Source organism: Eutrigla gurnardus (genome assembly GCF_963514095.1).
Source record: "Eutrigla gurnardus genome assembly, chromosome: 6".
NCBI lineage: Eukaryota > Metazoa > Chordata > Actinopteri > Perciformes > Triglidae > Eutrigla > Eutrigla gurnardus.
The window spans coordinates 22,027,997-22,042,066 of NC_139920.1; the positions used below are offsets into that span (position 1 = coordinate 22,027,997).

The following is a 14,070-nucleotide window of genomic DNA, read 5'->3' on the forward strand; positions in this document are numbered from 1 at the left end:
AAATATGTCCACTGACTGGAAAAGGAGACAATAACTGGGCATTTAGTCAAAGCAATAATCAATTTTTTCCCCCAAAGAGTAAGTACCGCAACAACTCAAATATATTATGTGCAAATAAATAAATAAAAGATAAAGGAAAAATATATTTTGGGACTTGAGGGGGAACCGTCACATTGAAAAGGAGAATACTGAGCCTTTCTTCACATTATTCAAAGCTTCACCATCCACGATCTCTAGGAAGTAACATGTAAGAGGAAAATAAACTTCTCTAATGGGTTCTTTTCCTTTGCCTCCAAAGTTTTTTCCAGAAGAATAAAACCATTCATGTAAAAAAAAAAAAAGATCAGGTGGATTTTTCCTTTAAGCGTGTTTTTTGTGTGCATCTCATTTGCATAGAAATCACAAATCTGTTGAATGCAAACAAAACCTTTGATGGAGGATAACGGCAGAACAATAACCATTTTGTACAACTGTATAGGTGTAAACCAAACGTGATTCCTTTTTGGGGAGAGAGGAGGGGAAGAGAGGGGGAGGGGGGAGGTTTGAATAAATGATTAGCACATCTGTACATGAACATTAGAATATATCAAACATGATCCCACAGACGGACACACACACCTCTCAGGGAAACTCTGACAAAAGGCCAAGGCAAGATTGAAATTTGACACAATTTGTTCTACACATTCTTTTTTTGGCAAAAGGGATTGTGTCATAGATGTAGCCAGAGATGATATCAATATGTACATTTTGTGTAAACATTTTTTTTCCCGGTAAACAATTTTTTTACTACATCACCCCAATTGTTTTTGTGACGTTTTTTGTTGTTGTTGAGAACACTGAATGGAACGGGGCCCAATCTGTGCCGTCAGATTAAATTGCATATTTACTTAAACTAAATATATATATACTCTTCTTGAACAGACACCTTTAAGTAGCAATGATGTACTTTCCTACAGTTGACTACATGAAAATATCCTCATATTCATTATCTCTGAAATCGCAAGTTTTGCATCATATGAAAACAACCATTTGGAGGCTTTGATAGTGTTAAATATCCAACGATAGATCGTTCAAATCCCTATACTTTGCATGGTACTTGTGTTATCCATGACCTTCTGTGGCAAAAAGGACATTAGCATTTTTGTTAGAGCTTCCCTGTCAAGGAGAAAAAAGCCTCCCCATAATTGCACTCCTCAAAACACTTTAAACTCATCCTTTTGATTTTTTTTCTTGTCGTTTCTTTTTGCCCCACGTTAAAAAACATCGACAATTTGGCTATAAACTGTACCGATACAAAATACAGTACATTGATTTGTCAAACCTTACACAACATAACCACAAATATCACTGACCAAAAAGTTAAGTTTTTTTCTCTCAAATACAAGAAAATGTTACAATAAGTTACGAAAATACGTTGTCACGTTAGACACTTAAGTAGAATAGTAGAATACTCATGTAAGGCAAAATCAGGTGATTTCACAGTGACGATTTAAAAAGATTTTAAGATTTTAGTGTTTAAAAATCAGACAGCTTCCTTCAATTAATATATATATATATATATATATGAATATATATATATATATATGAATATATATATATATATATGAATATATATATATATATATATATATATATATATATATATGAATATATATATATATATATATATATATATATATATATATATATATATATATATATATATATATATTCATATATATATATATATTCATATATATTCATATATATATATATATATTCACTGGCAGAAAATTAATTTTGGACTGGTTTTCCTCCCCTTTCTTTCTAGATAAATAGAAATACCTGATGATTTTCTCAGAAAAAGTTAATTCAAGTGGCGTAAAAACCAACCCATTTCTGGAGCACGCAGCATTTGTGCTAAAAAAAATTATACTATATTTAGATTTGACCGTTGGGCTGCAGCATGTCAACGTCTACCACATCTTACATCAGAGAATGGCACATCGAACACCAAAAGAGCAACTATGGGGAGGTTTTGCACTCCTTCAGTAACCAAGTAGCTTAACAAACACATATAAACATGTTAGTAATTAATAAATAGACACAAATTACATCAGTGCAAGTTTAACACTATGCCTATAGAGAGCATTTTGGCATCAAATTTAAATTATGAAATGGAATATAAAAATCTTTAACCAAATAAATAAATACATTAAATACATAAAGCATCAAAAAACATACAGTACGTGATGAAATAACATTTGGTTGTCAAAAAATAAAGCTTTGAGTGTGAAATAGAAAGCCGTTATGGCATGATGGGGAAAACCGATTCATTTTGCAGGGTACAAAGCAAACCGTGTGGTACGTCTTTCTTATTCCTCTTTTTTTTTTAAGCACAGCCGTTGCTTATTTTATATATATATATATATATATATATATATATATACATACATATATATATATATATATACATACATACATATATATATATATATATACATACATACATATATATATATATATATATATATATATATATATATATATATATACATACATACATACATATATATATATATACATATACACATACATACTTATATATACACATATACACACACACACACACACACACACACACACACACATATACACACACACTCACGCACACACGGAGGATACGGTTTAGCCCAATGTCCTAGCAGCTTCCTGCTACGAGCAAAACAAAGTGGATATGAAAAGAAAAAAAAAGTCAAATGTGCATTTTTTGGAATATATGTGGCATGTAATGGTACACTGTAAACACAGCAGGCTAGCGAAAGCGCTGAGCGACGAATCTCATTCAAAACGACAGCGAGGCCATTCCCCAGCAAGCCACTGGATGTCTTTTTTTCCCTGTTGTCTTTTTGGTGGCACATCGTTTCAAGGGGGGGCTTCACGGAGTCGAGGGCGAGGTCAGACAGCTGGACGGCCATGCAACGAGGGAGAGGGGTTCATCCGGCCCCTTTTTTGTTTCTCTCCATTCACAAGTTTAGTATGTTTTTTTCTATTTTTTTTCACCTTCTTCCTTTCTTGTTTTTCCGACGGCCAGTTGATGCTTCTCCAGTTACAGCCTGTCCATCCTGAACGTGTCCTCGGTGGCGGGGTCGGCGAGCACCATGTCGGGGTCGTTGAGCATGTGCAGTCCGTCCAGGGTGAGCGGGTCGATCTTCAGCTCGTCCAGAGGGAACTGAGAGTCTGCGTCGAAGCTGACGTCGCCGACGCCCGCCAGTGAGTTGGTCAGCTCTTTGGAGAGACTCGGAGGAGACTCCCCTGTGACTGAGACACACGGGGCACCAGAGAAATAAGTGGGCAACAGGTGGACTGACAAGCATGAAGTTTGTAAAAATCAGTATTTAAATCACGTAATTAAGAGCAGAGGTCTTCAACGTTTTTCAGGTCAAGGACCCAATATAGGCCTTATAGGGACCCAGTGGAGGGACCCCCTATTACATATCATATAAAATGGTGTTCCTTATTAAACCAGGCCAATAATAATGTGTAGTGCAGCCTATATTGCCATGTATAACAGCACTTTGTAATGATCTATGTATACAAAGCCATTAAAATAATAATTGTTGACATTCATATATTTATAAAACATATTGTATTCTATTTTGGCATTTGTACATCACAATTTCACATTAACAACAAATAGCATTTATATTTGCATATTATATGTTGTATTAATGACAATGTGTATTTTTTGGAAATATTTTAAATTTTGGAAGAAAAAAAAAAAAGTATGGGATCAAATCATTTCGGGGACCCCCTGCAGAACCTCTGCGGACCCCCCTGTGGAAGATGTCTGATTTAGAGGTAAAACCGAATCTCATGTGTACACAACTACAGCGAGTAAGACCAGAAGTCTAGAACCTGTGATGGAAGTTTAGAAAGAAAGGTTTGGCCTGTATTTATTTATAGATTTTGACAGTATAATTTCTTTTAGTAAAGTTATCTTTAGCCCTCTGTATGTGCTGTGTGTGTGTGTGTTTCTAATAAGAACTCTGTGCTGCACAAAATATGCAGTCTTTTCATTGTAATGTAAGCAACATCTAAATATAAAATATAAAAATATTGATATATCGTGATATTTTTTTAAAATTAAAATATGCAGGCTCTATTTTTTTATACCATTCATTAAGCCTGCTACCATTTTGCCTCCCCGGAGTCACTACTTCATGACTCCTCTTGGCCTTTTGCCAGTTCATGTCTATATTGGAATGAATAGTGTGTTAAAGAGCAACTAAGATAAGACTCTGGACCACAATGCAGCGGATAAACACAGTACCATTAATTCCTGCTTTTGCCTTTTCACTGGTGTTTTTTCTCCTCCAGATACACAGATATCTTGACGCATATCCTCGATGATTTCTTGCAATATATTGTGTATCGGGATATCATCGTCATTGTGGGAAAAAATATTGTGATATTATCGTATTGTGAGTTACTCTGTGATCCCCCCCACCCCCCTACTGGACACTAGAGAGAAACACACAGCTGCGTATCTGGTGGACTTGTGATGCCCTTACCTGTTAGGATGATGTTTGGGATGTTGCCGTGGCTACTGTAGCCGAGCTGCTGCGAGTCCTGTAGGCTGCTCCCAGTGAGGCCCATCATGGCCGCCTGCGTGTAATTGAGGGTGGAGCACTGGTTGTAAAGGCCGGTGGAGCTGATTGGATTCTCGATCATGTTGAACTGTTCGAGCTGTTAAAAAAAAAAAAATGTAATAGTCAATCTGAGGAAAGCAGGAAACACGAATCGTCATCGCTGCATATTGTTTGTGTCACCTGGTGAGAGAGGGCGTTGGTCTGCCTCAACGCCATCTGCTGATCGTAGAAGGAGTCGCCGAATATGCTGCCCACCACGGGAATGTGCTGTAGACAGAGAGGGAACATGCATCAGATCAAATGTCAAGAAAACCAACCGACAATTAAAAAACACAAAAAAGCCACATTTTATCTAGGCCCACGAGCAGACATGTCAGCGATGGAACAACAGAAAACACAAGCCAAGAAACACAAAACTGTCAGACTGAGCAGCGACCCAAAGCGAATGTTTTAATTTTCATGATCAAGGCTGTCGCGGTTCAAAAACAAAAGAGGAGGAGGCTGATGAAATATTAATGCTCTTCAACAATAGTAAAATGAAAAGTAAATAGATACAAGAACGTGCGGTTGTTTGTCCCGTCCCTGTGGGACACCAGAATACTGACCGCTGCAGCCCTGTTCACTATGACACAAACACAAATCAACTTTAAAAAAAAGGAAAATTCTGATCTTTGTCAACCCGCGTGTTATACTGATATTTTTTCCATTACGATTATCTGTCACATTTGCACTTGACTCAACCACCTCTGCTTTGTCACTCGGACTTCGACAACTTTCCAAAGCAGCTTCGCTTTAACAGAAATCATCTCAAACAAATGTTGTACTGAGCTGCATAATGTAGCGTAACCAGGGAAGGTAAACTACCTGCTGTAATGGATCCTCTGTGCTATGAACCAACATTGAAATCTCAGTCTGAACCAAAGCATTTGAGATGATGTCTTTAAATTAGAAGCGTCTCAAAACTGGTAACCTAAATCTCAACAGCAGTGGTGGCGAGTAAAATGTAGTTTTCCAAATTGTGATAAAACAAAGTGTCAGAAAACAGCCCACGTTGACAAATACTGGAATTCTCCTTGAACATTTCCTTGCAATGAGAAAAAGCAACACTGTGTGATTGACATTTTTTGTTTTTTTAGTGGTGGAGTCCTAGTCTTACCATTTCAATGAATCAGTGCACGAAAGCCAAGAATTCAGTGGAGTTTATATTAGTTTACTTTTATAATAGACTTTTTGTGGTTACACCTCTCATATTGGAATTAGCTTGTTTTAACTTGTAAAAAGGGTTTGACCTCTAGCAGAGCCATACAAACGGTTAAGTTGAAGACCTCATGAAGACATCAAACTCATTCCTACCAATGGCTTCACATACTCTGCAAGTAGAAAGTTGCCAAGATATGCAGCATGCGCTAACGAAGACAGTGTAGAAGACAACTGCTAGTTAGTCAACAAAGCTGGATTTAAGACACTTAAAAATCGGTTTTGCAAGTGTCTTACAGAGGAAGGAAAATAACTGAAACATGTTTTTTTGTGTGCATACGAATAGCAGATGTAAACCGAGTTTAGCCATATGCTTCAACTAGCAGCTTGGGAGGTAATCGCTCACTAAAGACAAATGGCTATAATGTCACCATGGTAACAAAGTATCACGACAGTTGGGCACTGAAGCTCATCCATATTATTCAAATTGTGTGTGGCTCACACTAAAAAGACTTAAGTAAGATTTTAAGTCTTAACTTAAATCAGAGCATCGCCATGATGTCATGCACACAGTGAAAAAGTGACAGTGTTGATGAAGAGATGGGTTATGCTATGCAGCTGTAGACACCATGAGTGGTTAAACCGCTGATACGGAGGATGAAAAGCAGCCTAAACTCATCTACAGTTAACTCCCCCCCCAGGCACAAAGCCCTTCCCCCCCAAACAGCAGCTAGCTCAGAGGGTAGGCCCTTACTTGAGGCGAGCCGCCGGGGGAGAAGCCTTGATTGGAGACGGGGGAAGTTGGAGACTGAGTGGCTGGTGAGCCAGTCTGATTGCGGTACTGTTGGAGGGAAGAGGGTTAGCTAGCACTAAAGCTTCATGCCTGTCACACACACACAAATCTCAAAAAGGACGGGATGTGAGAGGGCATCGGCGTGTGTATAGGTGGGAATAGTCAAAGGTGTATTTATGTATTTTATGAGCTTTTATCAGGCAATTACTTGCTTAATTATACAGAAATTCAACCAATGAAATCTGAAAATGAATCCACACACAAGCTGAAAAAAGTCTTCCTTAATATGAAGATAACACAAGTAATAAAATGCTCTGCTTTGAAGGCAATTACAGGTAATAAAAACATAATTGTGTGGTAGTTAAGCATAAATACTGTATATAATGCATTTCTGCCAATAAAGTAAGCTATAAAAGCCCAGTAGTAAAAAATAATGTGAAGATATTCAGTGTTTCCCCTATATGCACCTAGCAGTGGCGGTACAAATATGTATGTATATACACTATGCTGCTGATGTGTTTTTTTTTTTTTTTTAACAAGGAGAGGAGAGGAGAGCTCCTTCTTATCTCTTTAAAAAAAATGATTTAAAAGTTCTATTATTTTGCTTACAGACGCTTCATATCCAGGTCAATTCACACACCTGTGAGTAAAGCATATAAACGGAGAGGAGAGCGAGCGCGCAAAAAAAATTGCGAGCAGGGAAAAAAAAGTTTCACTTCCGCTGCTGCAACTCCATCCTAGGGGAAACACTGATATTTACTGGGATGTATTATAACTTTTAGAAGAATCGGTTGGCAAAATGAACAAAAGCTTAAGAATAAAGCAAAATTGTTCCCGTTACATCATCTAAATTAAATTTAGGAATTAAGTTATCTCCACTTTCGACTTCTTTCTTACCGATCCGATACTGATGCTGGCGGTGGTCTGGCTCTGGCTGTCCGGGGAGGGGCTGCTGGCGGTGGTGCCAGGTGAGGCCAGCGTTGGCAAGGTGATGAGCTGGATGCCCTGCAGCAGGGCCTGCTGCTGCTGCTTCTGGAGGTCACTGAGCAGCTGAGCCTGGGCCTGAGCAGTGAGCTGGTTAAACAGAGGGTACTGGGAGAGCTGCTGCTCAAGGGTCAGTGACTCAGTTGGCACGACCTGAAAGGAAAGACACACATGCTGTTTAAGGCTAGCCCCATGAATGTTGAATTTACTGGAGGATTATTTCAGCTCTTCACCCTCCAGGGTGCCAAGCAGATTTAGCATGTAGTTTGAATGTTTTTATACCATATCTAATAGTGTGGACACATAGTTGTGTAAAATAGGATTTTTGTTTACTATTCTACTTTAACATGGTGGATGGAGATAATAGTTGAACTGGTTCCCATATTGTAGTGGCAAAAAAAAAATCCTGTGCTTTTATTTTGAAGGGGATTTGTTTATGCAGCTGTCTATTCACACTTCTTACCAGTAGGTGGCAATAATTTGAGTCAGTAGCTTTTTTTATTTAATGTATTTTTGCATTAAAACAAGTGAGTCTGTTACTGAAATGTTGTGATTGTTATGTCAGCCTTTTGCTTAATGATTGAATAAGTGACTGAATAGTTTTAATAGTCGTGATTTTTATATATTCAAGTAGTTGGGCTTCTTTATTTCATGTTGAGTCTGCGTTTGTATTGGCAGATTGTGATATTGTGTATCTCAGGTTCTCACTGCACCCTCTTTTCATTTGATACATTTGGACCCAACGTAAGGTTAGTGGAACACAGCCCTTACCTGTGTGATGTTGATGGGTGAGGAGAGGGTGGGTGACAGCTGCTGTGGGGACTGTTGGCGATGGAGGTCGGAGGTGAGGGTGAGCGGTACCACGGGTGGTTGCCGGCGCTGGGCCGTTACAGTCATGGTGGGCTGAGAGGAGGTGGGGATCCCTAGGGAGGAAGAAGCAAAAATAAGTGTACACAGGAAATGTTTTTCTTTGTATCCTTACTCAACTCAAACCAACGGTAAGTGCTTTATTAGTAAAAACACAATACAAACAGCAACAATCAGCAACTTTTAAAGATTGAGAAGAAGAGTGACGCCACTTCAAGGAAAGAAATTCAACAAAGCTTTATATTGATTCATGAACACTTATATACTTACATAAAACAATGCAAAAGAAATGACTGCATTGTCTATAAAAAAAATTCACATCAAGTATTCAGTGGCTAATATAGCCGTTTAGCCAAATTGATTTTCAGATCAAAAAAGAAAAACCTTCATCGATCAATGGCATATCGGGTCATCTCTCGCCGCAATGTTGTTAATATAAGGAAAATGTATTCTTTTGATTAAAATAAAATCTATTATTACTCCAAGTTAAGTGCATTGCACGGGTTTCCTTAAAAAAAACAAAAAACAAACCTCCAACGTCCTCATCTGACATTAAGATGCACTGAAGTTTTACCCCCCTTTTTTAAGTAATTGTTACCGTGGCTGGCGGCGCTGATGCCCAGGTGGGTGAGGTTGGTGGTCAGGCTGCCGGTGCTGTTGGACGAGCTGAGGGATGGGAAGGCCACGGTGTCCTCGGGGTCCAGCGGGGTGGACAGTGGGGGAGGGAACTGGATATTGGTCAGGTCGGGCAACGAACCACCGGTGTTGTGTGCAGCTGGGAGCACGGATGGGTTCAACTCCTGGTCTGGTGATGGGAATATACTAAAAAAAAAAAAAGACACAAGTTCTATCAGACAGGAGAAAAGCTCATATCACCCTACTTCTAATTATGCACTATGCTCGTTGCACTACATCCTTTTTTTTTTTTTTATATATATATATATATTTTATTTTGTACATATTTTTATACATTAATACCTTTAATTTTTAGTATATATTTTTATGCAGAATAAGAATTTCATTGCTCAGTGTGAACTATGTTTATACTGTGTGTATGACAATAGAATCTTGAATCTAATTAGTGCTTTCCCAGCATATCTCAGTGTACCCAGAGGAGCCGTCTTGGATCTTACAGTATGACTTATTTATGGTTGTGTGACTGACAGGCTGCTAAAATACAGTGGTGTTTCACTGTAAAGAATAATTAACTACTCACTTAATTCCTGGGACGTCACATGTGTTGGGATTTGATGAATCATCCTAAAAGAGAAAACACCAAATCTGATGTGGTTTACTTGCATCATACAAAGTGTAAACCTCGTTAGCGCTTCCCCTTTTCCCCACCAGTACCTTCTTGTCATCCCACAACTGTTTCTGCACGTCCTCGTCTGCACTCGACTCTGAAGTCTCCGTCCCGGGCACTGTTAGCAGCAGTACTAATTAGTAACACAGTAAGACACAGTTGTTGTTTTGCTATCACAAAATGCACAACAAAAAAAAACTATTCCGAGCAATAAATGAGTCATCAATATCCAAGCCAGTCAAGCGGGATATAGTGCTGTGCACTGGATTCGAGAGTGTCTAAAAATAGCAAAGTGACCACCAGACAGACGGAGGGGATGCCAGACAATCTTTGCTTCCACATACGAGAACATAACGCATAAAAAAAAGACATAATCCAGGGATAACCGGGGTAATCTATCGATTCTCCTCTCGAGATCATCCTGAGTCAGCTCCATTCAAGAGATGTTACTTCTCTACAGCTGTCTGAGTACCGTTAGCAGCATTGCTGAAACACTTCTTTGCTCGGGATCAGTATCCATTTACTCCATAAATATTTCATTATGAGTCTAGAGCTACTTCTGTCCTAAAATAAACCCTTTATGTCATTTAAGGTTTGCCACCTGCATTAGTACATCACACATTAATAAATAAAAGCGGCTCTGTGTCTTTGTAACTGGATATTCCATTACCTCGTTTAGGCTGCAGCTCCTGCGATCCCCCTGCAAACACCTCCTGGGGTTTTGGATTCATGGCGCTCTGGTGTAAGGCAGAGTCCGAATTAGTCCTGCATGCGTGAGAGAAAGAGGAGATGTTAGCAAAAAAGAAATTAAAAAAAAACACTGCCAAATGCCCACCGCTGGCAGAGAGACAGTTCTACAGCACATCCAAAAAGAATCTGTTACAGACCTTAATTTGCCATCATACAGCACAATATATGGCGAGTTTGGACATTTTCTATATGAGCTATGTAACTTGTGTCTTAAGTTATCATTTTTGGCAAAATGGACAAGGGGGAGGCGGCTTACCTTCTCCAGCTAGTGTCTGGTGGTGGGGAGAGATAAACTGAACTGTAAGGACAGCTGTCAATGTGAATTAAGTTAAGGCGAATATAAAAGTATAGGGGAAATGAAAAATGGATCTCAGCTAATCCATACTTTCATGTCTGATTCGACCTAATGCATAATAAATGACCATACAGACATGCGTTGATGGGATCCAGTTCCTTGAAACAATAACGAATGCAAAAACAAAAATCCAAAACATCCTCAACACCAAGTTGCTTCCAAAAACAAAAAACAAAGAAAAAAAAAAGGATATCTGGCGTCCGTGTTTGTCGACCGACAGCGGCCGGCGATGAGGAGACGTGACGCGGTTACGTTCGCGGTAAACACGCTCCACCAGTCCGTGATGCCTAGTTGTCCGACTGGTATCCAGCACCGAGTTCTAAATTAAACACAACAGGTGAATGAGGCCAGGAGAAACAGCTTTTCTTACACAATACAGCTACGTCTTAGACGATGATTTTTTTTAGGATTTATGGTGCAAATGTGTTCATTTAAAAAAATGAGTCAAGCCATGGGCCCCCCATACTGATGCTCGAGTTGGCAAATGTGTTTAAAGATGGAAAGCCATGACAAAGCAATGATATACTTTGAAATTTAGGAACCAAATTACACTGCAGGGTAGAACTGGTATACCTTGTATTACACACTTCTGGCTTCCTTTCACTCCTAAACCATGATTTAAAAAAAAAAACCTGTTCCGACTACACAGCTCTGACCAGCAGCTCATTTCTGAACACTTTACTGCCGTCATAGCCCTCTGCAAAGCCTGCAGACTTCTCTGTTTTGAGCCAATGTTTCACTGATACTACAGATAACTGCCACCTTTTGTATGTCCGATATTAATCGCCAACAGCTGAGAAAAGATACACTGATTGAGAACAAACCATTGATTTACCAGCCGAAAGAGGCTAAGGGCTCACCTGAAAAGGCAGGTCAATGTTGCCATTTCCAATCTGATTGACATTGGGCAGTGAGCCTCCATAGAACTGTCCACGATTCTGCCCTAGTTGCAAATACTGGGTCTTCTGTAACTGCAACTGTGCAAAGTAAAATTGCATGAAAGCATGAGTGAATGACTGATCTTAACTCACAAATAAAGTGATGCTAAAAAAATGAATGACGCATGCTACTCCACAGTAGTGAAATAAAGGGATTAATGAGTCCATTAATTGACAGATGACACATGGTGAGACAGGCAGATTGGCTGTTTAATGAACTGTCAAAAGAGGCAGACAACATCTTTCATAGCAAAGGAAAAAAACCTGACTGACAGCTGGTATGACAGCACACCTGGTTAGTACATTACGCAAAAAAAAAGACAAAAAAACAAACAAACAAACAAACAAAACTCATGTATGTTATAACAAAAACAATCTGATGAATTCCTCCTTCCTTTTTTTTAACCAATAATGAAGTTGATAATGATCCGAACAAATGCAATGGATTGGTTTTGGGATGGAAACACAAAGAAATCTGGCAGAGACCACAAAACTGACTAGTTAATTGTGTTTCCCCTGCAGTAAATGACATTAAAGCTCATGTAGTTTACGCTGATGCATCATGTAATAAGTGGGCAACATTTCCAGCAATCAGGCTAAAAATTTCCTGGCAACAGGATGTTCCTTCTTCTGTGGTTACACAAACTCAAACAATTTGTTGGTTAATTGATTAATTTCAACAGTTGACTCATTGTTTCAGCCATTCTTCCAGTAAAAAATCCAAACATTATGCCGTTCCAGTTTCTAAAATGTTTGCTAATTTACTCTCTTATGTGATTGTAAAAGTAATGTCTTTTGTTTCAGTACATTCTCTCTCTTGATCATAATTTAATAATTTTGCACCATTTTTCTGACTTTTTATAGAGTAAACTAAGGCTGCAAATATTTGATGTTTATCCACCAATCCAGTGATAATCTTTTTAATTAACCAATCTATACATAATGTAAAAATAATAATAGTAATAATAACAATAATAATGATAAAAATAATCATCATCTATATATTTTGAGATTTGGCATAATTGCATACTATATAAATGGTTCAATGATGATCTACATCATTTTAAATCAATGGATCGGTTACAACCTTAGTGGTTAGGGCAACTATTTACTGTTGCTGAGACTAAGTTGCCATAGTAACCCTGACTTAACGTAACGTAACGACATACACTAACGAGTTAAACTAAAAGAAACAATGCTAGTAAGCGTGTGGGTTTGCTTCAGAGCTATATTTGGTATATTCTACAAGTCTAATTGTTGCTTATTGTTTTAAAAAAATAAATAAAAACAGCTAGCTAATAAAGCTAACCGCTAATGGGACGTCTAAGCTAAATTGTGATCAGGTTAACATCTGATTGGGTAGCAAATGCTAACTTAGCCCCATTCCGAGATATCGCTCTCCACACCTCCAGTTTCTAGCTAAGCTAATAACTATTTTACACGTCCAGACAATTTGTTTAACTAAAAAAAATGACAGCAGTGACTGGTCAAACCTGCACAGGTGCACTTGCTTCGGAGCTACACAGCAAGCTAGCGCTAGCGAGTTAACGATGCTCACTAGAACGCTAAGCTAAGCTATAGTTGTATCCTAACTACGCTAGCGTGATTTTAAAATCGGCCGGGGGGTTGTTGAAGTAATGTTTGTTGGTGTTGTGCGACTTAAAGGTACGTTAAAAAGCTACTTAGCATCCCACACATTCAGATTTCATCTCCGCAGCGCTCCCGACAGCTGCCAAACAAGCGATGCAAACAACAACACGTTATAGACGGCCCCCGGGAGGGGGAAGGGGGTGTGTGTGCGGGTCTTACCCGTGCTGCTCTGGTGATGTTCAAGTCTTTCATCACTTCTTCAAACGCGGCGGTTTCCTCCGCCTGTTTCTGATTATGCAAAGCGATTTTTTCGCTAAATTTGCGAGGATTGTTAGAGGACGCCATCTTTCCCCCCCTCTTCTTCTCAATGGAATGTTACGCTACACACCACGACGGGGCCTTCTGGTGTCGTCATCACGCACGGCCAGCGCCAACGACGTCGGCGTGTTAATTGTTGTGGTGCATATCTTATGGTCCTATGTCCTACAATTATCTCAAATCTAACTCTAAAATATATATATACTGTATATGTATGTCTTTTTTTGCCCCCTTATTCATTATTCTTTTTTCTTAACGTATTGTCAAAAGTCAATTTTGTGTGGAGTCTGATCTGCTGTTTATGTGAAATTAACAAATACAGTATGTAAAAAAAAAACTAAAAA

The 14,070-nt window shown here is 38.7% G+C and overlaps 1 protein-coding gene across 3 annotated transcripts; it reads right to left on the reverse strand.

Annotated features, from left to right (window-relative positions):
• Positions 1 to 2,586: 2,586 nt before the first annotated feature.
• On the reverse strand, positions 2,587 to 13,778 carry crtc1b (CREB regulated transcription coactivator 1b). Of its 3 annotated transcripts, none has more exons than XM_084011398.1 (14): positions 13,628 to 13,778; positions 11,741 to 11,857; positions 11,072 to 11,199; positions 10,782 to 10,841; positions 10,446 to 10,540; positions 9,823 to 9,893; positions 9,689 to 9,732; positions 9,071 to 9,294; positions 8,377 to 8,528; positions 7,519 to 7,758; positions 6,583 to 6,669; positions 4,812 to 4,898; positions 4,554 to 4,728; positions 2,587 to 3,300 (listed from the first exon to the last, which is right to left on the reverse strand). In XM_084011398.1, exons 1-14 carry the CDS (start codon positions 13,751 to 13,753, stop codon positions 3,089 to 3,091), a joined length of 1,818 nt encoding a protein of 605 aa, XP_083867524.1. In that variant the 5' UTR covers positions 13,754 to 13,778; the 3' UTR covers positions 2,587 to 3,088. The 3 variants fall into 3 exon arrangements, with proteins under 3 accessions (XP_083867524.1, XP_083867523.1, XP_083867525.1); XM_084011397.1 differs by having other exon boundaries at positions 9,823 to 9,908; XM_084011399.1 differs by lacking the exon at positions 6,583 to 6,669 and having other exon boundaries at positions 9,823 to 9,908.
• Between the last annotated feature and the right edge of the window lie 292 nt (positions 13,779 to 14,070).